Source organism: Thalassophryne amazonica, chromosome 16, assembly GCF_902500255.1.
Source record: "Thalassophryne amazonica chromosome 16, fThaAma1.1, whole genome shotgun sequence".
Classification (NCBI taxonomy): domain Eukaryota; kingdom Metazoa; phylum Chordata; class Actinopteri; order Batrachoidiformes; family Batrachoididae; genus Thalassophryne; species Thalassophryne amazonica.
Window position 1 is genome coordinate 91,332,794 of NC_047118.1, and position 25,363 is coordinate 91,358,156.

The 25,363-nt window shown below is 41.7% G+C and overlaps 1 protein-coding gene across 1 annotated transcript in view; it reads left to right on the forward strand.

Annotated features, from left to right (window-relative positions):
• The window catches only part of LOC117528785 (serine/threonine-protein kinase SMG1-like), a 163,229-nt gene that overhangs the window by 89,983 nt on the left and 47,883 nt on the right, over positions 1 to 25,363 (forward strand). The window contains exons 8-13 of the mRNA XM_034191410.1: positions 3,150 to 3,222; positions 12,222 to 12,319; positions 12,398 to 12,571; positions 22,762 to 22,983; positions 23,228 to 23,329; positions 23,666 to 23,956. Coding sequence (XP_034047301.1) covers positions 3,150 to 3,222; positions 12,222 to 12,319; positions 12,398 to 12,571; positions 22,762 to 22,983; positions 23,228 to 23,329; positions 23,666 to 23,956 — 960 coding nt within the window. The remainder of the gene's footprint in view (positions 1 to 3,149; positions 3,223 to 12,221; positions 12,320 to 12,397; positions 12,572 to 22,761; positions 22,984 to 23,227; positions 23,330 to 23,665; positions 23,957 to 25,363) is intronic.

Here is a 25,363-nt window from a genome sequence, read left to right on the forward strand (position 1 = left end):
TACTATTGTTAACATTTGTGGAGTTGGACAGAGCTATTGGTTGGTTGATAATGTCACCCATAGGCTTTCTTAAACTCATCGGTATATGCGTTATTTTAACCAATATATGGTATGGTATGATTTTATTTCTCAGGGACAGTGCACAATAGTACTTTGACCTAAAAAACAGGAAAGATGCATTGTGCCAGGTTATAGCAAAAATACTAATTTCCACCTGTAGTCCCTGGACAGGTTGATGTCTGTGAGTGACAGAGTTTGTAAGTGAAAAGAAAATCCATATATAAAAACTTTTATGAGGGGGTCCTTTCTCAGGGCCATCCAATCTCTGTTCTCACAAAGTGAGAGCTGTGTTCAGGTGCTCGGCAGTAAGTCAGACTCATTTCCGGTGGGCGTTGGCCTCTGGCAGGGCTGTGCCTTGTCACCAGTCCTGTTTGTGATTTTCGTGGACAGGATATTGAGACATAGTCGGTGGGAGGAGGGTTTCCGGTTTGGTGGGCTCAGGGTCTCATCACTGGTTTTTGCAGATGATGTGGTCCTGTTGGCTTCATTGGCCGGTGACCTCCAACACTCACTGGATCGGTTCACAGCCGAGTGTGAAACGGCTGGGATGATGATCAGCACCTCTAAATCTGAGACCATGGTTCTCAGCAGGAAACCGATGGATTGTCCATTCCGGGTAGGGAATGCGGTCTTGCCACAAGTGAAGGAGTTCAAGTACCTCGGGGTCTTGTTCATGAGTGAGGGGACAATGGAACGTGAGATTAGCTGGAGAATCAGCACAGCAGGGGTGGTGTTGCATTCGCTCTACCGTACTGTTGTGGCGAACAGGGAGCTGAGCCAAAAGGCAAAGTGCTCGATCTACTGGTCAGTACTCTCACCTATGGCCGTGAGTGTTGGGTCGTGACCGAAAGAACTAGATCGAGAGTACAAGCGGATGAAATGGGCTTCATTAGGAGGGTGGCTGGTGTCCCTCTTAGAGACAGGGTGAGAAGTTCGGTCATCCGTGGGGAGGTTGGAGTATAGCTGCTGCTCCTTCACGTTGAAAGGAGCCAGCTGAGGTGGTTCAGGCATCTGTTAAGGATGCCCCCCTGGATGTCTCCAAAGGGAGGTGTTCCACGCACGTCCATCTGGGAGGAGACCCCGGGTAAGACCCAGGACAAGGTGGAGAGATTATATCGCCACACTGGCCTGGGAACGCCTCAGGATCCCCCAGTCAGAGGTGGTCAGTGTGGCACAGGAAAGGGAAGTCTGGGGTCCCCTGCTGGAGCTGTTGCCCCACGACCCGATCCTGGATAAGCGGTTGAAGATGAGGGAGAAAAACTTTTATTTTACAGAATAACCAATGCAGAAAAACAGTTTTACTGCTGGGAATGTTGTCATTATTTTGTCCAGCAGAGGGCATTATTAATACTGTCAAATATGACTGGGTCCCCCCATCACCCCTTTGTCACATTAAGCTACAAGAGACAGAGGCAAAGTGAACAGCTGCTGTTCATTTTCAGTCAGTGTCGGAATCTTACAGTGATGAGACAAGGTCACTGTGCTGCCAGGTAGGTGAGGCGAAAATCGACAGTCTAGTTTGTACCAATGCTGAGCCATGCGAAATTATGACTGTCAGTCTGGGTGAAGGCAGAGTGACGTCTTCTGGTTGTTGGTTAAATTTATAGTTATTGATAATGGATGGATGGATAGCTTTTTTTTTTATCGTCATTACAACGACATTTCCACACTTACATTCCACAGACAAACAGCAATTAATCCACAATTATTACTTGTTTACCGTAATAATGGCACACATCAGAATTAAGACAACACATATACATTTGACATTGTTTATGTGCACTAAACTTGAAACAGTCCATTTTCCAAATTGAGGCGATGTGAGTGTGTGGTAGCCGCTGCAACTGGAGTCCTGCCGCTGCCATCTTGGGGTGAACGGGGACCTGCCACAGCCAAAAACCACACAGCCCCCGCAGGGGAAAGGGGTGGCGTGAGCGGTGGCTGTGATGGGGTGTGTGATGGGGGAGCAGGAAGGGAGGTGAAGGGAAAAATGGAGCATGCTTCAGTCTTTGTCCATGTATAAGTCTGTCAGTTTATTGTCTTTGTGGGTTGAGATAAGAAGGAGCCGAGTAATCTCACCAAGGCCTGAATAAATTCCTCTGGAGGTAAACAGTGGGCAATTCGTCCTTCAGGCTTGATAAGCCTGGAGTGTTGTGGTTTGAGCAGTGAAAAACACTTTTTAACAGTTCCACTTGAACAACCAAATCCCAATTATGGATTAAGAATATTCCCAATTATGAATTAAGAATATTCACCGGCCTCCGAAACCTTCAACTTCAACTGCAAGGCATGCATCTGCTCCAAGATGTTATCCAATTTGCGTCTGAGTTCAACAGTCATCGCAGTCTGAGAATGCACTGCCTTGCCAACCTCGTTAATCATGACGGACAAGCGAGGGCCCGTGGTTCTTGATGCTGCTGTCTTTCCAATTTTCCAGTAGATCAGGGCAGCACATAAGCCAAAAAGTACCAGCCCTCCTACCATAAGACCAAAAATGAATAAATCCTCGACATCCTCAACAGAGAAAGGCGCCAAGCATGCCACACGCCAAGACCCCCAGGAGTCGAGAACATAGCCCGCAGGATACGTTCCATCTGGGCAGGTAGGATCTCCCGGTCCTGACCTTCTTGTAGAAAAATGGTGTCAATAGCGTTCAGAGACCAGCTGATCAATTCCATGGTAAATCCAGTAGTAGTCCAATAGATCCAGTATCCAATATAATATAAGGAATTCACAATCTGGTGAAGTAGGGACTTGAAGGTTAAAGCAGAAAGCAGAGATAAGGGAGAGTGGAGGAGATATGACTGCCCTTGTCGGAGTCCCAAGCTGATAAAAATGAAGTTGAGGTTTAAAAATTGGGGGTGTGACATTTGACCTGCTCAAGGAGAGGTGTCTGTTTTTGCTTGTGTAATTTAGCAGAGCAATCCCGTGGTTGACAGCTGCAAAAACTGCTTCATGTTTTTGTGGTTTAGCTTTTTGATGAGCAGGTTTTGGATCTGGATTCCATCTCCTGTAGTGGTCTTGGGCGGTCTGTAGGAATGTGAGGAGCATTTTACTGCTTGCTGTTAACTTTGCTGATTTTCCTGCAGGACACCGTGGACATCCTGGTGGGCTGGCACATTGACCACACACAGAAACAGGCGCTCACTCTGCAAGTCTCAGGTGAGCCGGAGCTCTTACTGACACAGGGTGCAGGGCTCTGCATCCTAAAACACCACGCTGGAAGACAAAACCTGACAGAATGGTGTTGTCACGTGAGGCCAGATCTCAGCATCACTTGGTTCAGGATTGTTCTTCAGTTAGTCAGTGCTTCTGAGGTGTGAGATGATGCTTCATGAGTCCAGATAATAGTGTCATGAAGTCTGTATCAAAGAGTATTTTAGAAAAAAAAAATTTATATGGTGATACCGTGAAAGGTTGGTTGCTGCACGGACAAAATAATGACTTCCTGCAGAAGAATCATAAATGACTTATAAAACACACGGAGTGGGTGTGTTATACTACACCTACTGCTTCGGAATTAAAGTCAATTTTAATTTCATTTAATTTATTTGCATTTCTGTAGCACCAAATCGCAACAAGAGCTGCCTCAAGGCACCTTACCGAAGTCAGGTCTAATATTACCAACCCCTCGAGCAAGCACACAGGCGACAGTGGTAAGGAAGAAACTTCAAGCAAACCAGACTCAGGGGGGTGACCCACTTCTTAGGCCTTTCCAACAGTTTTGCAAGAGTTTCTTACAAAGTTTTACAAAGCTGAAGAAACGGAAAACAGGAAATCAAACAACATAATATAAAGAAGATGAGAAGTCCACAGGCGTCAGCACCACAGGCAGGGGTTATCTGACATTCCTCACGCCGTCAGTGGGCCTGCGACAGGGTCACCCCGAATGCAGCATGCAGCACCTGCGTTAGGCTTTGTATATCATGATCAGTGAGATACAAAACCTTGGGGACGTCGGCCTTCTGGACGTCGTTCATACCATGGATGGAGAGAAAAATAGCACAGTCAGTTCACCGGGAAAAAAAAATACTCCTAAGGTATAATTCATCAGCAGTAAGCAACAGGAAAACAGAGACATTACTCAGGTGATCGCCGGCTGCGAGCCCTAAGCTTTGCTAACAGACCCAGAATTTAGATAAAGTTGAAGTTGAGACCTGTTGCATTGCAGTTAAAATCACTTTAAAAGGATGGGGAGCATAGTGCCATACGATGCCAGCATACTCGCCATAGGAGAGGGCAAATACACGTGTCTTAAGTCTGGACTTCAAATTCTCAACAGAATCTGACTGTTTTATTGATGCAGGGAGATCATTCCACAGAGCAGGGGCACGATAAGAGAAAGCTCTGTGACCCGCAGACTTCTTATTCACCCGAGGGACTAGGGATGGGTATCGAGAACTGGTTCCTTTCGAGTATCGTTAAGAAATGATTCGATCCACCGACATCAATAATCTTTTTGCTTAACGATTCCCTTATTGGTCCTTCAGAGTGGCCGTTGTTTTTGTGGGTGTTTGTCAGGAAAATGATCATTTCTCCACATTGATTACAAAACCTGCAGCAGGTCTGTAATCAACCGTTTCTGCAGCGCGGCTTTGCTTTGAACATTGAACCAATCAAAGCAGTGATTCACAGCTCGAAGCACTGCTTCGATCTGTTGCTTTGTGGATTCATTGTTTTATTTCGCTTTATCTTCATTTTTCCCTGTTAAAACCCTAAAGAGCATATGTCTGAGTAATATTGACCTTTTTTTATATTAAACAGACCTGTTATGGTCTTCTGAAACAGTTGATGTATTTTATAACTTAAAACGGGACCGATGGTCACACGTTAGCATGTCTGTGGCGTTTTTCAATGTTAAAGTTAGCATTAAGCTCTTCGCATCTCAGCACGTTTGTGTGCATTTGTTTTCTGTATTAATGGCTCAGCGTTTGTCGTGAGAGTCAAATTGTAATTTTATTAAATTTATTTTCATTCATTTATTAATAATGGCAACAACAACAATAACTAATAATGCTACAATACAATTTTAGAGAGAGACAAAAAACCTGATTAAAAACAAAACAGAAAACATACATCAATAAATAAATAAATAAACAGGAATAAATAAGTCTTTCCTGAGAACACCTAGTGACTCTTACACCTCCACTTCATCACTGTTTTATTGAAGTTTCATGACAATTTCTTTTGGTCAATCCATATTTTCAGTTTATTAATTTCTTAAGAGCAGAATACTACTGGAATGAATTTGAATAAGGAAAGTTGTTTTTTTTCTCTCATCTACAGTGAGGAAAATAAGTATTTGAACACCCTACGGTTTTGCAAGTTCTCCCACTTAGAAATCATGGAGGGGTCTGAAATTTTCATCTTAGGTGCATGTCCACTGTGAGAGACATATTCTAAAAAATAAAATCCAGAAATCACAATGTATGATTATTTTTTTTAATAATTTGTTTGTATGTTACTGCTGCAAATAAGTATTTGAACACCTGCAAATCAGCAAGAATTGTGTCTCTCACAGACCTGTTAATTTTTCTTTAAGAAGCCCTCTTATTCTGCACTCTTTACCTGTATTAATTGCACCTGTTTGAACTTGTTACCTGTATAAAAGACACCTGTTCACACACTCAATCAATCACACACTGTAGACCTGCACAAGGCTGGGATGGACTACAGGACAACAGGCAAGCAGCTTGGTAGAAGACAACTGTTATGATTATTTATTAGAAAGTGGAAGAAACACAAGATGACTGTCAGTCTCCCTCGGTCTGGGATTCCATGCAAGATCTCCCTTCGTGGGGTAAGGATGATTCTGAGAAAGCTCAGAACTACACAGGAGGACCTGGTCAATGACCTGAAGAGAGCTGGGGACAACAGTCACAAAGATTACATTAGTAACACATGATGATGTCATGGTTTAAAATCCTGCAGGGCAGCAAGATCCCCCTGCTCAAGCCAGCACATGTCCAGGCCCGTTTGAAGTTCACCAGTGACCATCTGGATGAACCAGAGGAGGCATGGGAGAAGGTCATGTGGTCAGATGAGACCAGAATAGAGCTTTTTGGAATCAACTCCACTTACCATGTTTAGAGGATGAGAACAACCCCAAGAAAACCATCCCAACCGTGAAGCATGGGGGTGGAAACATCATACTCTGGGGGTGCTCTTCTGCAAAGGGGACAGGACGACTGCACCGTATTGAAGGGAGGATGGATAGGGTCATGTATTGCGAGATTTTGGCAAACCTCCTTCCCTCAGTAAGAGCATTGAAGATGGGTCATGGCTGTGTCTTGCAGCAGGACAATGACCCCAAACACACAGCCAGGACAACTAAGGAGGGGCTCCGTAAGAAGCATTTCAAGGTCCTGGAGGGGCCTGTCCAGTCTCCAGACCTGAACGCAATAGAAAATCTTTGGAGGGAGCTGAAACTCCAAACCTGAAAGATCTAGAGAAGATCTGTATGGAGGAGTGGACCAAAATCCCTGCTGCAGTGTGTGAAAACTTGGTCAAGAACTACAGGAAACGTTTGACCTCTGTAATTGCAAACAAAGGCTACTGTACCAAATATTAACATTGATTTTCACAGTTGTTCAAATACTTATTTGCAGCAGTAATATACAAATAAATTATTTTAAAAAAATCATACATTGTGATTTTCGGATTTTTTTTTTAGATTGTCTCTCACAGTGGACATGCACCTAAGATGAAAATTTCAGACCCCTCCATGATTTCTAAGTGGGAGAACTTGCAAAATCACAGGGTGTTCAAATACTTACTTTCCTCACCTAAATGAATGCTGCATTCACTGCAGTTTGTCTGGAATAGTCCCAGATTGCATTTCAGAGCTTCTAGAATTCAGACATTTTCATAGGGGTTGTGTTGGGGGTAATTTTGGTTTTCAGCTTTTTTTTGTTTTTCACCACTTTCATCTCTGAATACGTCAGTTGTGAGTCACTTTTGTGCATATTAAAGTCACTAACTGGGACTCCTGTCTTGTTGGGAGAAAGACGAGAATCATCCTCCGTTCTGTTCACACAGCTCCAAACGAGTCAAGTTTGAAGTTATTAATATCAGCTGGACTCTATCATTCTAAGTGAAACACCATTTAAATCAAATGACACCTCTTTCCAAATGTTGTAATACAAACAAACTGCAATCGATCAAAAAAAAATTTTCCTCCCAAAACGAGACATCCTGCGCTGACGTGCAGCACCGGGCTCAGCTTGGAGGTACGGAGAGACATTCATGCCAGAATGTCTGAAAGGAAATGCTTTTGACAAAAACTACAGGTTTTATTAATTTTTATTTATGTCCAGAGATCAAGGATCCAGTGACCAATTTAAAATGTTGTTGACATAGAAAACCTGTAAAGTCTACTTTTACAACACAGAAAATTCGTAAGCGGTATCGATAAGCGGAATCGATAATGGCATCGATATTGATAAAATCTTATCAATACCCATCCCTACTAGGGACACAAAGTAGTCCTGCACCCTGAGAACACAGCCCGGGCTGGTACATAGGGTTTGTCTAGGTAAATAGATAGCTCGATAGATAGATTTTATTGTCATTACAACAAGTGCAATGGAATTATCAAAATTATTTAGGTCAGCTAAATAGGGAGGTGCTAGTCCATTAATAAATTTATAGGTTAGTAACAGTACCTTTAAAATCTGATCTCACTGGGACAGGAAGCCAGTGAAGAGACGCTAAAATGGGTGTAATGTGGTCGAATTTTCTGCTTCCTGTCAAAAGTCTGGCAGCAGCATTTTGAACCAATTGGAGAGCCCTAATGCTGGACTGCAGTAAACCACAAAAGGGAATATTGCAGTAGTCCAGTCTCGAAGAGAGAAACGCATGGATCAGGGTCTCAGCATCAGCCATAGACAGGATTTGGACGAATCTTTGCTATATTTCACAGGTGGAAGAAAGCAGTCATCGTAATATCTCTAATGTGGAGGTCAAAGGACAATGTAGGGTCAAAAATTTCCCCAAGGTCCCTCACTTTGTCAGTGTGATGTATGACACGTGAGCCTAGGTTGAGTTTTTTTTTGGGGGGCGGTTACTAGGGGTGGAGTGATCATGTTGATTGTAGTTTTGAGTGCTGAGTATAAACTCTCCACAAGACTGTCGGCTGAATGGTCATTTTCCAAAAGTGACACTAAGATATCAGGCAGTCTGGCTCCAAGTTCAGTTGTAGTTGAAGAGTTATGTCGCTGCAGTGATAAATAACGTTGTTGTTCCAGTAAACGCGTCGAGACTGTAAACTAATAACTGAGTCATCAGAGACCACTGATGTAAGAGGCATGATGTCAATATTTGTGACAGCGATACCTCGATCGAGGACTAAATCCAGGGTATTTCTACTAATGTGCATTGAATCCTGAATGTATTGCTGGAATCCTAATGCATCCACAATTTCCACTAGTCGACAAGTTCGAGATGAACTCACCAAATTCATCTAAAGAATTCAAAGTATGGCAATCAGCAGTGATGTCTGATTGGTTTAGTACATGCTATGCCCAAAACATTAGTGTGTGTGTGTGTGTGTGTGTGTACATTTATAATTTGTAAGTACAACAGCAATTCCAATGAAGTTGGGACGTTGTGTAAAATGTAAAAAACAGAATACAATGATTTTCAAATCCTCTTCAGCCTGTATTCAATTGAATACACCACAGACAAGATATTTAATGATCAGACTGATAAACTTTATTATTATTATTATTATTTTTTTTTTTGTGCAAATATTTGCTCATTTTGAAATGGATGCCTGCAACAGGTTTCAAAAAAGCTGAGACAGTGGTATGTTTACCACTGTGTTACATCACCTTTCCTTCTTACAACACTCAATAAGCGTTTGGGAACTGAGGACACTAATTGTTGAAGCTTTGTAGGTGGAATTCTTTGCCATTCTTGCTTGATGTACGACTTCAGTTGTTCAACAGTCCGGGGCCACACGTTTTCAGTGGGCCACAGGTCTGGACTGCAGGCAGGCCAGTCTAGTACCCGCACTCTTTTACTAAGAAGCCACGCTGTTGTAACACGTGCAGAATGTGGCTTGGCATTGTCTTGCTGAAATAAGCAGGGACGTCCCTTTAAAAGACGTTGCTTAGATGGCAGCATGTGTTGCTCCAAAACCTGGATGTACCTTTCAGCATTGATGGTGCCATCACAGATGTGTAAGTTGTCCATGCAATGGGCACTAACACACCTCCATACCATCACAGATGTGTAATGCGTGTAATGTGATGCGTTTCTGGATGTTGTTGATGTTTGGCTTTCACTTTGCATGGCAGAGTTTTAACTTGCACTTGCTGATGTAGCGACGAACTGCGTTAACTGTCAATGGTTTTCTGAAGTGGAGTTTTAACTTGCTGTTGTTGATGTAGCGACGAACTGTGTTAACTGTCACTGGTTTTCTGAAGTGTTCCTGAGCCCACGCAGTAAGATCCTTTACACAACGATGTTGGTTTTTAATGCAGTGCCGCCTGAGGGATCGAAGGTCACGGGCATTCAGTGTTGGGTTTCAGCCTTGCTGCTTACATGTAGAAAGTTCTCCAGATTCTCTGAATCTTCTGATTATATTATGGACTGTAGATGATGGAATCCCTAAATTCCTTGTATTTGAACGTTGAGAAACATTGTTCTTAAACTGTTGGACTATTTTTTTCATGCCGTTGTTCACAAAGCGGTGATCCTCACCCCATCTTTGCTTGTGAACAGCTGAGCCTTTTGGTGATGCTCCTTTTATACCCAATCATGACACTCACCTGTTTACAGACAGGTTCTTTGAGTATTCATCAACTTAACCAGTCTTTTGTTTCCCCTGTCCCAGCTTTTTTGAAGCGTGTTGCTGGCAGCCATTTTAAAATGACCAAATATTTGCACAAAAACAATAGTTTATCAGTTTGAACATTAAATATCTTGTCTTTGTGGTGTTTTCAATTTTAATATAAGTTGAAGAGGATTTGAAAATCATTGTATTCGGTTTTTATTTACATTTTACACAACGTCCCAACTTCATTGGAATCGGGGTTGTAAAAACAATAGCAGTTTTTTCCATGGCTAACAGAAGGATGCTGGATGATGCAGTGACAGATGATGAAGCAGAGAGCCTTGGTGATGAACCCTTCTTCACTGTAGTAGAAGCTTTGCAGTCATGTGACCTGGCCCCTCCCCCTCCCCACTCTGCCTTTCTAGCTCAGTGCTTCCAATATTATTTAAACAAGAAACATCATGCATACTGCAAAGTGTGGGAGAAGCTCTGAGATAAACTTGTCATGTCTGAACCTTATAGTGGAGTATCCGAACATACCAGGCATTTTTCTGGTGCTGAATTACTGCAGTACAAGGAGAAAAATGCAGTTTTTTGGTGCATGCACACAGCGGTTGAGTGTACCTGGAGCGACATTATCACTGCACATGGAAGTACAACTCAGGACTTGATAAGTTCATTGAGAATTGCAGACTTGCATATTTCTAATAGTGTTTAGTGAAAATGTTGGTCATTAACGTCATTGAATGTTGTGTACGCTGCTGTGTGATTGTGGAGAAAAATCCAGCTCACTCTTAGCGATGCCTCGACTATCGTGATGCTCTAAAGATGTGGTGTGTTCACAGCTCTTGTCTGCTCAAAGGACGTTGGGGCCGCTTAGACCTCAAATCCTGAGTATTCAACATGTTGGATTGTCTTGACCCGGTATTCCAGCGTGTGAGGTGCACCACGGGCACAAATGCAGCCTGCTGAATGTGACGTGTAGCCAGTCAGAAGGTGAGGTGACGGACGCACGGAGGGAAACCCAAAATCAAAGGAGCTGTCACGGCGCACCAGAAAGTCCAGTGCTGGAACGCTCTCCACTCCTTTAATCCTCTGGGGCCTACGCCGTTGTATACGATGGCTAAGACGAAGCTTTACTAAATTATAAATAACTTTTTAATGATATGAGATAGAAACTTACTTTCTTTTTTGCTGAAAAGGTAACTCTGCTGACGTTTGAGCCAGCCATTGGTCATCTTTGTACTCCTCATAGAAGCTGTGTGATGACGTGCGCAGTGTGAGTGTGCAATCGGAATTGTTTCACCGTCACATGGTTTTCCAAAATCCAGTCATAGGGCAGATTTACCACACGTGAAAAGCCAAAGATTGTTTTCAGGAGTGATATGTTACTAGTTGGCCCATTTGAATGGCCCCCTGGGTGCTTCAATGGGTACATACTACTTGTCTCCTGTGCGACCTGCGCCATTATGCACAGTGATCAGTGAAAGCAGACAGAGCAGACGGACAGCCTCTGATGACAATCTCACATGCTCAAACAAAGAGTGTGTAACTATCAAGATTGCTCCACTAGTTTGCATGTGAATGTTACTGGATAACTCTGTTGCTTTCTCAGCATAAAGCACTGTTTACCATATCAGTGGACAACAAAACACATAGACCATTTTGTATATGTTGTTCAAAATGTGCATTTGTTTATTGTTTGAAACCTTTTTGTTGTACAGTCTTTCACACAAGACCTCAAATTACTTTTATAAAGTCTCAAAACAGTTGTTTATTATAGTTTGCTGTTTTGAATAAATGTGTGGAAAATTATTTGCTGCTTTACTTTTTTCCTTTCTTATTCTGATTAAACCTTTATTACACTTATAAAACACAACAAAGCATATATATTATGAAAGCACAGGTTGTCCATGAAAAAAGAGACATAAAACTTGATTGTGGGATGCAGGGAGAGCTGTTAACAGCAATAATAAAATATTTGTGCCAGGGGAGTGAACTGTCAAACAAATACCCTCGGACCCTAGAGGGTTAACCAGTGCCTTTTGTTTTTGTGTCATTGTTCCTCAGTTTTAAACAGTCGACAAACTATCGCCGTTGCTTCTTTCTCATCCACCATGTTTGCTTACTCCAAGGTCAGTTTTGATCTTGAGAAGTTTTGTGAGATTTCCTGTCTGACCTGGGAATGTTAGAGAGTGAAATCTGTTGGTGCGGTGTGCTGTCTTTACCACGTGGCTGCACACTGTACCACCAAAACGATGACATCTGTGATTTTTTTATCGCCATGTGTGGTGTCTCAGGTATTGAAACCCTACTGACTGTTTTAAAAATCTTGTCGTGTGAACCAGGCATTAGCGTGTGTGGGTTGTGCTTTGTGTTTCAGGCTGGTTACAGAATCTCGAGCAGTTCTGGGTAGCTGACCTGGCCTTTTCCACCACGCTGCTTGGCCAGTTCCTGGAGGACATGGAGGCGTATGCAGAGGTGAGGACTCAGAGCTTTTGGATCTTTGAGGGCGTCTGCAGCTGGATGAGGTGTAACTTTGGCTTTTGGCTGCTGTAGGATCTGAGCCACGTTGTGTCCGGGGAGGTTCTGGATGAAGACATCCCCCCTCCGTCGGTATCACTGCCCAAACTAGCAGCTTTGCTGAAGGTGTTCAGTACCGTGGTCCGTAGCATTGGCGAGCGATTCAGCCCCGTCAGAGGACCGCCCATCACCGAGGTCTACGTCACTGACGTAAGTTTGTGTGTGTGTGTGTGTGTGTGTGTGAGAGAGAGAACCACAGTGCGAATCATCAGTATGGACGTGTGTCATCTTGACTGAAATATCAGGCTGACAATTGTCTTCAGGCCAGTCAGAAATGACTCATTAAAGAGCCACATCACATCTGTCTACAAAGCACAAAACGTGTGTGTGTCAGTCAGTATCTGACCTTATTTTTTTCAAAAACCGTGTGGATTTGAATCACGTGTGATTACATCAGACATGCTTGAACCCTTGCGAGAGTTTTTTTCCACGCCTGTCGGTTCCGTCATTCGCCTGTGGGCAGTCTTTGAGTGAGGAGTGGCCCACCCTCTCGTCGATTTTTTTTTTTTTTTTTTTTTTTTTTTTTTTTCCATTGTTTAGGAATGGCTCAGACTGCTGCTTTGTTTGATCAAATTTTTTTCAAAACTGTAAGGCACAACTGAGTGGACACCAATAAATTCAGCTGGTTTTAGGTAAAAATTTTAACGGCTGAGAGATTTTGGTCTGGTAGTGTCGCCGTAAGGACGGCCCACGGCGCCTGACGGCGATCTGCGCTTCGAGGCGGCAGCGTCTCACCGTTTCAAGTTGAAAACTTCCACATTTCAGGCTCTATTGACCCAGTAAGTCATCAGAGAACAGAGAACTTTCAGAAGAAGTCGGCATGAGGAGTTTATTCGGACATTCCATTGTTAACGGACATTTTGTAATGAAAGAACGTGCGGGCAGAGTCGCATGTCGGGCCGGACCCGACCGCGGGGGGTCGCGACAGGAAAAACACCTCAGTTGGAAACCTTAACGGACAAGTTGGAACATGCCCAAGCTGTTAAACAATTTATCAGTTACTCACTTGTTGAAAGCCATCAAAAGCCGCCTGAATTTTACAAATGGTTTTCAACACGGAGGTGTTTTTCCTGTCGCGGCGCACACAGATTCGCCGAGTCGTCACGGAAACGACTCGGCGAATTTGCGCGCCCGTCTTTCATTACAAATGTCCTTAAACAGTGGAATATCCGCATAAAGTCCTCATGCCGGCCTCTTCTGAATCTTCTCTGTTCTCTCACGACGTCCTGGGTGAATTAAGCCTTAAATTAGGATGTTTTCAGCTCGAAACAGGCCGACGACGGCGCCTGGAAGCGCTGCACGACGTCCCGCTCCGTGGGAAGTCCTTACACCGACAGAAACACCCCATAATCTCTCATCAGCCGTTAAACTTTTCACCGAAAACCAGCTTAATTTCTCGAATAGTGTCCACTCGGATATTCCTCACAGGTCCAGAAAAATTGTTGATAAAGCAACGAGCGCCGTCTCGAGCAGCGTGTGAAACAAAGGAATTCAGCCGAGAGGGCGGGACCACATCTCACTCAAGGCCTGCCCACAGGGAAATGACGTCACCGACACGCATGAAAAAACTCACGCATGCGCACGAGGGTTCAAGCATGATTGGTGTAATCGCACGTCATTCAAATCCATATAGTTAAAAAAAAAAAATAAAAGGGTCGGTTTATTACCTAATAGACCTCGTTTGTGTGTGTGTATATATATATATATATATATATATATATATATATATATATATATATTATAAAAGCTTGCTGATGATTTCTCAAAAGATTTATAAACTTTGATTAAAGAATCATAATTTTTAGAATTGAGTTTTGGTGAGATGAGTAATTGAGAATAGAAGGGAAGAAAATGTCAAAGTACTAAAAGAAAGAATGGAAATAAATGAAACAGCTAATCATGGCAGTGGGCGAGTGGTAAGACGGCCGCCAGTTTGCTGTAGTGGTTTGTTTCGGAGTGTGTGGACCATTGACGGTCCGTGTTGTGTACAGATCAGTGGAGCCTGGCAGGACATGCAGTGACCATGGATTTTCAACTGCGACTGGACCGCCATCCCTTGTTGGATCTGTGGTAGGTGACCTTGGCAAGGACAAACCCAACCAGGTTTTGTTGAAGAAACACCCAGTCCGATTGTTGGGCTTAAAAAATGATCATTTTCCTCTGGCTGGTATTTGAACAGAGGCTGGCTTGAGTACTCGGTGGAAGGGTTGGAGCGGAGGTTTGTGTTGAGGCTACGGGCTGCTTCATGCCATTACTCAGCGCAGTTTTCTTTCATTGCGCGCCCTGTTATGAACTTGTTATTGCTTTTCAAGCCGCCTAACAGATTACTACAAGCCAAAGATATGGACTTGTTCACTGATAAAGTGACACTTGTGATCAGTTCTTCTGACTGCGTGAAGACAGTGCACAGAAAAGGAATTTTCTTCACTGTGGATCTCTGCAGCCCCAGTCCAAGCAAGATAAGATGTACAACTAACAACAGTCTGCGTTTGGAGAGGACTGTTAACCCCCAAAATGGGAATCGGCTGCAAATTGTGAATTTATCCGCAAACCGGTAATTGCAGCACAGGACAAAATGTGAATGCAGGTCTCACAAAACGTGAACGCAGGTCTCCTACAACATGAATATCATTCGTAATATAGATTTTTTTTTTTTTTCCAGGTTTTATATTGACAAAACTGTTCCAATGTAATGTATTGCTTTAAATTATATATACTGTACCTGTTTAATGTGATGATTAGTGTGTGTAAATGCTGTGTGCTGTTTTTTTATGTAGCGTATGTAGACTGCTGTGTGCTAAAAGTGCCCCTCCATGAAGCAAATTGGAAATGTCAGTTTATATATCCTTTATTTATATTGATATTAGAGCTAGGCAACAATTAAAAATTTTAGTCTTGTGATTTCCATGATTAGTCGCATTGTTATACTCAAAATCCAAAAATGAATTCAAAAGTAGTGTATAGCACAATTTTATTTTAAATGTTCTGCCATATGAATGAAAGTGCTATAATGTTTGTTCTGCAAACACTTAACAGCATTTTGTTTATACAGTTGCAGTTAAATAAAAATAAATGATTGTTACCCAGCAGCGTCCACTCATCACCCGCTGAGAGGAACAGCGGGTGCACGTTGTAAAGTTGTGGCTTTTGCAGTCCTCTCTTTTATGGTTATTTTTTGCGATTCTCAGAATGTCTCTCAGCCTGACATCCTCCGCAACACTAACCGGCCTGCAGTCTGTGGCAATCCATTTCGCTGTCGCATTGCCTTTATCTGTATTTTCACACGCTGCATCTAACGTAGTCTGCTGATGCCTCACGTCGCAGTTTGTTTCGTTGAATGATTTGGCGGCATCAGCTGTGTGTGCTGCATTTAGGTCATGGTTTAAAATTCTCCGTCACCACGACGGACTTCTGTCATTTGGAAACTTTAATCCGACTTGCTGCTTCGATGGTTCGTTGTTTTATTTCGCTTTATCTTAATTTTCCCCCGCTAAAACCCTAAAGAGCAAATGTCTGAGTAATATTTACCTTTTTTATGTTAATCCGACCTGTTATTGTCTTATGAAACAGTTGATAGATGTATTTTATAACTTTAAAAAAACGGTACCGATGCTGATGTGTTAGCATGTCTATGGCATTTTCAATGTTAAAGTTAGCATTAATCTGTTTGCATCTCAGCAGTTTGTGTGCATTAGTTTACTGTATAGTAATTAGTGGCTGTGTTTGTCGTAAAAGAGTCAAATGTATTACGAATTGTAATATTTATTTATATATTAATAATAATAATAGCAACAACAACAAAAGTAATACTAATAATAATAATGCTACAGTACAATTTTAGAGAAACAAAGAACCTGATAAAACAAAACACAACAGAAAAGGTAAAAATAACTAACAATGAATGAACATGAATAAATATAGAAATAAGTGTTTCCTGTGAACACCTAGTGACTCTTAAACCTCCACTTCATCCCTGTTTTATTAAGTTTAATGTCAATTTGTTTCGGTCAAACCACATCTAAGCTGTGTTTTTACACAAGAAAAAAATAAAATGCAGTAAACTGCACATTTGTGTCGTTTTTCATGAAAATATCTTATTAAAGATCACATATTACACTTTACTCAGGCCTTTAAGATACTTTTGTGGACTCTTGCTGTAATATGTTGTCAGTGGTTCAGATAGTTTCTGTAGGCATCTAAAAATGCTCATAATTGGGTGAAACCTGATGGAAATCTTTTTGTGGTGTGTCGGTGACGTATGTATGTGCAAAATAAAACACTAACCCAGGTATGTTTTTGACGAGAATATAACATCATAACTTTATTACAAGCTCAAACGTTAATGTTGTGTGACAAAGGCCTTTTAATAATAACTCCAAGAAATAATGGCAAAACTCACATGTAAGTAAAAAAACCAACACAAAAAAAAGAACAAAAAGAAAACAGATTAATCGAAAAAATAATCCATTACTAAAATAATCATTAGTTGCAGCCCTAGTTTGTTTTATGATGAGTAAGATCATTTTACAGATTAAATGTGAATAAGCCAGTTTTGAGTTTCTCAGTGCGCATGCGTTTTCAAAACTGGTGACAGTGTTACTTTGTGCACAGCAGAACAATGTTGTCAGTTGCTTTAGGCCCTAATTTTGTATTTTATTGACTGTACAGTCAGTGACACAGCACCCATTTGGTGCATTCACCGGATTAGAACTAATCAAAATACTACAGAAGAGACAGAATTTTTACTTCACAGTTTGAAGTGAGTTTTCTTTGTTTCAGAGGGCTACATACCTGTTAAAATTCACCAGAATACACAAAATTTGACTTGGGCTTTAAAAAATGTTCTGGGGGAGATCCCCCAGACCCCCCATAATCAATACTGTGTTTTTACTTCACAGATTGAAGTGAGTTTTCTTTGTTTCAGAGGGCTTCATACCCATTAAAATTCACCAGAATATACAAAATTGGACTTGCTCTTTTAAAAGAATTCTGGGGGAGATCCCCTAGACTCCCCATAATCAATACTGTGTTTTTACTTCACAGATTGAAGTGAGTTTTCTTTGTTTCAGAGGGCTTCATATCCATTAAAATTCACCAGAATATACAAAATTTGACTTGCTCTTTTAAAAGAATTCTGGGGGAGATCCCCTAGACCCCCCATAATCAATACTGTGTTTTTACGTCACAGATTGAAGTGAATTTTCTTTGTTTCAGAGGGCTTCATACCCATTAAAATTCACTAGAATATACAAAATTTGACTTGCTCTTTTAAAAGAATTCTGGGGGAGATCCCCTAGACCCCCCAAAATCAATACTGTGTTTTTACGTCACAGATTGAAGTGAGTTTTCTTTGTTTCAGAGGGCTTCATACCCATTAAAATTCACCAGAATACACAAAATTGGACTTGCTCTTTTAAAAGAATTCTGGGGGAGATCCCCTAGACCCCCCATAATTAATACTGTGATTTTACGTCACAGATTGAAGTGAGTTTTCTTTGTTTCAGAGGGCTTCATACCCATTAAAATTCACCAGAATACACAAAATTGGACTTGCTCTTTTAAAAGAATTCTGGGGGAGATCCCCTAGACCCCCCATAATCAATGCTGTGTTTTTACTTCACAGATTGAAGTGAGTTTTGTTTGTTTCAGAGGGCTTCATACCCATTAAAATTCACTAGAATATACAAAATTGGACTTGCTCTTTTAAAAAAATTCTGGGGGAGATCCCCTAGACCCCCCAAAATCAATACTGTGTTTTTACGTCACAGATTGAAGTGAGTTTTCTTTGTTTCAGAGGGCTTCATACCCATTAAAATTCACTAGAATATACAAAATTGGACTTGCTCTTTTAAAAAAATTCTGGGGGAGATCCCCTAGACCCCCCATAATTAATACTGTGTTTTTACGTCACAGATTGAAGTGAGTTTTCTTTGTTTCAGAGGGCTTCATACCCATTAAAATTCACTAGAATATACAAAATTGGACTTGCTCTTTTAAAAGAATTCTGGGGGAGATCCCCTAGACCCCCCAAAATCAATACTGTGTTTTACGTCACAGATTGAAGTGAGTTTTCTTTGTTTCAGAGGGCTTCATACCCATTAAAATTCACTAGAATATACAAAATTGGACTTGCTCTTTTAAAAGAATTCTGGGGGAGATCCCCTAGACCCCCCAAAATCAATACTGTGTTTTTACGTCACAGATTGAAGTGAATTTTCTTTGTTTCAGAGGGCTTCATACCCATTAAAATTCACTAGAATATACAAAATTTGACTTGCTCTTTTAAAACATTTCTGGGGGAGATCCCCTAGACCCCCCATAATCAATACTGTGTTTTTACTTCACAGATTAAAGTGAGTTTTCTTTGTTTCAGAGGGCTTCATACCCATTAAAATTCAGCAGAATACACAAAATTGGACTTGCTCTTTTAAAAAAAATTCTGGGGGAGAACCCCTAGACCCCCCATAATCAATAATCAATACTGTGTTTTTACTTCACAGATTGAAGTGAGTTTTCTTTGTTTCAGAGGGCTTCATACCCATTAAAATTCTCTAGAATATACAAAATTTGACTTGCTCTTTTAAAACATTTCTGGGGAGATCCCCTAGACCCCCCATAATCAATACTGTGTTTTTACTTCACAGATTAAAGTGAGTTTTCTTTGTTTCAGAGGGCTTCATACCCATTAAAATTCACTAGAATATACAAAATTTGACTTGCTCTTTTAAAAAAATTCTGGGGGAGAACCCCTAGACCCCCCATAATCAATACTGTGTTTTTACTTCACAGATTGAAGTGAGTTTTCTTTGTTTCAGAGGGCTTCATACCCATTAAAATTCTCTAGAATATACAAAATTTGACTTGCTCTTTTAAAACATTTCTGGGGAGATCCCCTAGACCCCCCATAATCAATACTGTGTTTTTACTTCACAGATTAAAGTGAGTTTTCTTTGTTTCAGAGGGCTTCATACCCATTAAAATTCACTAGAATATACAAAATTTGACTTGCTCTTTAAAAAAATTCTGGGGGAGAACCCCTAGACCCCCCATAATCAATACTGTGTTTTTACTTCACAGATTGAAGTGAGTTTTCTTTGTTTCAGAGGGCTTCATACCCATTAAAATTCTCTAGAATATACAAAATTGGACTTGCTCTTTTAAAACATTTCTGGGGGAGATCCCCTAGACCCCCCATAATCAATACTGTGTTTTTACTTCACAGATTGAAGTGAGTTTTGTTTGTTTCAGAGGGCTTCATACCCATTAAAATTCACTAGAATATACAAAATTTGACTTGCTCTTTTAAAAAATTTCTGGGGGAGATCCCCTAGACCCCCCATAATCAATACTGTGTTTTTACTTCACAGATTGAAGAGTTTTCTTTGTTTCAGAGGGCTTCATACCCATTAAAATTCTGTAGAATATGCAAAATTTGACTTGCTCTTTTAAAAAATTTCTGGGGGAGAACCCCTAGACCCCCCATAATCAATACTGTGTTTTTACTTCACAGATTGAAGTGAGTTTTCTTTGTTTCAGAGGGCTTCATACCCATTAAAATTCTCTAGAATATACAAAATTGGACTTGCTCTTTTAAAAAAATTCTGGGGGAGAACCCCTAGACCCCCCATAATCAATACTGTGTTTTTACTTCACAGATTGAAGTGAGTTTTGTTTGTTTCAGAGGGCTTCATACCCATTAAAATTCACTAGAATATACAAAATTTGACTTGCTCTTTTAAAAAATTTCTGGGGGAGAACCCCTAGACCCAACTTCCAATACAGTGGTCCTTCGCTATATTGCGGTTCACCTTTCGCGGTCTCGCAGTTTCGCGGATTTTTTTAGTGCAATTTTGCATGCTTCTTTTTTTTTTTTTTTTTTTTCAACAGCGCATGCTGCCAAAATCTGGCAACAGGTCCAGAGACTATGCTCGCTGTTTTGATGCAGAGCGCTCCAGCAAGGATAGAATTCTTGCGGAAAAATCCGCAGCGCTGCATGGTCTCAGTAACCGCAGCCGCAGAGCTCCGTGGCCACTGAGAGAAGTTTCTTTTTAATGACTTGGATTCTTTGCGGGTTCCACATCCGTCTCACAACGGTAACACCGGAGGCAGTGAGTGAAGAAACAGCACGTGCATTGTGTTCTGCTTCTTGCCCAGAAGAAAAAAGAGCGCAACAACTACCCATAACTGTGTTCTTCACTCAGAAAGAGACACCTGCAGCGAGGTGTCACTCAGTGGAAAAAGAGCGGAGCGGCGCCATGACGAAGAGGCGCAATCAGAGGAACTGTGAAATACTGGTCAGTCATTATTAATAATTTCTTATGTGTCCAACCTCGTAGGTTGATCGTTAAAATTAAATTCGTTAGTTCTAAAAGCCATCATAATTATTTATAGGAAAACTTTCTATTTTTATTTCTCAAACAAATGTTTGGGCCTGAAAACAGGTTGGTCTTATTTTTCTACTAAGGTTTGAACTTTGAGAGTGTTTACACACGAGAGAAAAGTGAGAAAATGTTAATGCCTGTTTGAGGAAAGTGTATAAAGTGTGTAGTGAGGGGTTTTACAGCCTTAAAACATCTATAATAATTGTAAAAAAATAATGCTGACTACTTCGTGGATTTCGCCTATCGTGGGCTATTTTTAGAACGTAACTCCCGTGATAAACGAGGGAACACAGTATTCGGTAGTTTTCCCTCCAACAAATCATAAAAACCGAGACGGTATCGAAGCTCAGTCGAAGCTATTACTTATGTACATTTTCATTGGTTATTACAAAGCGCGCGCACACACACACACACACACACACACACACACACACACACACACACACACACACACACACACACACACACAGTCAGTGGATTATGTAAACAGACATTTTGACGTTATTGTCGTGTGCTAGAACATTGTAATTATATATACGTGTGTGTGTGTGTATATTATATACATGTATACACGTGATGACAGTGTTATAGGTGGAGATCACATCTACTAAATATAAACCTTATATGGTCTGACAGTTCAGTGGACATAGAACATTGGATTATACATGTACATGTATGTTTGTTGACAAGTGTGCCATGCTGAAAGTGGAGAATGATGAAAATCAAGTAAGTCTAGTTATGAAAAAATATTTTGGTCACAAAAATACACATGTACAGTAGATGGTCTTAGTAAGGGTTTACATTTTGAATTATAGATATGATCACCTGGCTTTATAGTAGTTTTTTATATCATTTTAGTGCAATTTACATGTTTTAAAACAGCAAAAATGCTCTGCCCTGGACCCGCTGGGGCCTGCGGCCCCTGGATCCTGGCTTATTTTCCTCTGAAAATCGAGTTTGCCTATCTCATCCCTGTGTTTAGAATAGATTTGTATGTTGTATAATGTGTGTATTGTATTTATTGAGGAAAAAAGAGTGTGTGCTCCCATTCCGCCACATTTCAGGGAATTGCTGGCATTGATTCTTGCCAGGAAGAAATTTCAGTCAGATGAATACTTATTGCTTTAACCCATGATTTAGGTGAAATTTAAGATTCAAAGTACTCCGCTGATAAGAAAATTCAACTATGCATTGGCTTCAAATAACTTTGGTTCTGTCGGCTGTCTGGAAGCACTTTAAAAAGAAAATAGCCACGTAAAAGTTCCGTGCCCTTCTCCATGTTGGTTGGTCCATCCGGCAATTCTTGTCTTTTCCGTTGTCGATGACTCATCACACCGGTTCCTGTGAACGCGGCAGCAGTCAGCGACAGACTTGCAAAACAAAAACCTGTGAGCAACAGACTTACAAAAAAAAAAAAAAGAAAAAAAACCTGCATTAACTAGCAATAAAAAAAATTGTCAGCGCTAACTAATTAATGCGTTAATGCAGTAATAATGCATTAACTTGCCAAGCCCTAATCGATATACAATTCCCTTCATTCTTTACTCTACTTTTGGGAGCCAAAGACTTTGTTGAACCCATTCTTCGCAGACAGACAGTTCGTCTACGTGACTAAAGATATATTTTCAATAAATATGACACATTCTGAAAGCTGAGTTTGTTGTGAACATTTTGATGTGCAACACATGGGCAGTGCCCTAAAAAGAACCTTAGAAGGAGAATTACTGAAGGTCTGGTGAAATAGAGAGAAAACCGCTGGACCCCAGAGGGTGAAAGTTGAGCTCCTCTTTGGCAGAAGACACAAGAGAGATGAAAGCCTGAATGAATATAATCTGTTGTCTGCTCTGTGAAGCTGTGATGGCTGAATCCAGTTTTGTGTGCCTCCTGTCTAAACCATGAAATGAGTTTCACCCATGAAGAGCTGTCCTAACCCTAACTTCTAATCTGCGTTTGTTCCAGGTCTTAAATCGCGTCCTGGCCTGTGTGACCACGGCGAAGCAAGTCCAGTTCTCGGAGGCCGTTCTGACAGCAGGAACAGAATGTGTGGGCGTGCTCCTGGCCAGCGTGGAGCCCTGTGGTCAGCTGATGGATTCTGTCCTCTCCTACGGCCTGGACCAGCTGGACTGCTGCCGGGCCTGCAGTTCAGACTACAATCTGGCAGCGCTCGGCCTGCTGACTCTGGTAAAGTGACCACAGACTGTCACACGTGAGCCTTTCTTTTATGAAATTACCAAATGATGGTTAAATGCAGTGGAAACAAGAAATCCAACTTTAAAGATGTTGGGCCATGTTCTTTAGGCTTGTGTAGTGTTTCCCAGTCCTGGTCCTCAGGACCCAAATTGCTGCATGCCTTCTGTTTGTTCCTGAACTCTGGTATGATAGGCACTGGTCTTACTTTTGACCTCTGTTTTGGTTTGGTTTTTAGATTGTGGACCAGATCAACACCAAGCTGCCTGTTTCCTTTGTGGAGAAACTGCTGGCACCTGACTCCCAGCTGCTGGATCTGCGGTTCCATCCAGAGAAAGAGGTGCGCGTGTGTGTGTGTGTGTGCACGTCTGTGGGTAAAAGTAACAGGTAGCAAAGTAACAAACTTGCATATGCCAGTGAATACACCTGCAAATCATCAGCATAAGGAAGAAATTTCAGCTCAAAGCTACTCATACTTTTTCCCACTGGGGCTATATATAGGGAAAATAACAGTGGGACAAGAACCAATCCCTGAGGGGCACCAATAATTCAGAAGTTTCCACCCCTGTTCCTTGAGACGCTGATCATGTGTCTGCTGGTTGCTGGTTGACTGAGCGCAGTGCTGCTGTTTTCTGATCGACCGTCGCTCTCTTTGTGCCCGCTCTCCGTCCCACAGGTGGTGTTGGCTGTTCACAGTGTGTACCAAGCACTGCTGGGTCTGAAAAACATTCCAACTCTGGATGCAGCCTACAGAATGGTTTTAGGAGAGATGGCTTGTGCCCTGTCCAGCCTTCTGCTAACCCTGGAGCCTTGTGGTAGGACCCTGGTACTTGGTGACAGCTGCTCCAGCATTCAGCACCCTGCCTTTAGCTCACTGACCCTGCCTGCGGAGAAGGCCCAGGTCACCCTCATCTTCAACATAAGTACCCTCACCACTATCGGCAACACCAAGAACTCCCTGATTGGGGTGAGTACCTGCGCTGAGGAAGTCTCCTTTTGTGTGGCCTTCAGTCAGTCCTCAGTCCTGCTTCAGTGTCTCACACTCTGATGAGACATACGTCTGAGGTAGGAACGAATTTCAAAATTCGTATTCAGATCAAACACATCTTGCTTGTTTAAAAAAAATTTGCAAAATTGTATCTGTCAAAAACCAAATGTTGAAACACTTGAAGCAAGGATTAAAGTTCTCCGTTGCTACAGCAGATTTCCATCAGTTGGGCTACCACAAGGCCATATGAGACAGGGCTCGACAATAACGCTTGCCTACTTGCCTAAGAGTGCGAGTGAACAGTGCTTTCAGACTCCTGCTTCACGCTCCTCACTTACCCGACATGAAGTTAATTTTCAGTTGCATTTAGAAAGAAGTCTGGTGAAAAATAAACCATTTTGTTCCTGCAGCAGCAGAAATGTTTTCTAATCAACTGTTTTAGGTTAAATGAACCCGATTCTCTCATCATACATGTTCTTCCTCATTTGTCTCTGTGTCTGTGTGGTGTCGGCGAGAACAGATACACCATAGGTGTCAACCTGATTCCGGAAAGGGTACAGAGGGTGCAGGTTTCTGTGTAATCACCAACTCTACCAGGTGTTTTTATTGATGAACTCATCCCGTCTGCTGTTAATCAGTGAAATCACCTGGTAGAGTATGACAAAAAGTGTTAGTATTAAATGTTTCTGTGTAGGCTTTCAGTTGTCCAGGTGGTTTCCATAGTAGAGAACCTTGAATCTTTGACTGGACTGGGTTACTTGACGTGAGGACGTTTCGCTTCAAATCGCAGAAGCTTCCTCAGCTAAAATTCTTGCACTGGTAGTCTGACTTCTGTCTTGACGCTTGTAGAATGAACAAAAGACTGAAACTGCTCTGACCTGAGTACCCCATTGTAAACAGGGAACAAAGCGTGTCTCAGACCCCCTCCCTGGTTAAGGCTGGGTTTCAACTGTTTCACATACAAAGCTTCCTTCACTCCCCTCTCAAACCATTAATTTTCTCTGGCTAATATTTTAACTTCCTTGTCCTCAAACGTGTGGTTAGTGTCTTTAAGGTGGAGATGAACTGCAGACTGAGGTCCACTGGTGCCCTGTCTGTGGTGCTGGTATAGCCTTTTGTGCAGTGGCTGCTTCGTTTCACCTATGTAGTGTTCGTTACAGTTTTTCTGACATCTGATAGAATACACTACATTGCTCTGTTTGTAACTAGGGATCCTGTCCTTAGGGTGAACTAATTTCTGTCTCAAGGTGTTAACCGGTTTAAAGTAAACTGGGATTTTGTGCTGTCTGAAGATCCTCTGTAGTTTTTCCCCTACTCCTGCTAAATAAGGAAGAGACACTCCTCTTCTTCTTGTCTCCTGTCTATCTGGTCTCTTTGTTCTCTGGG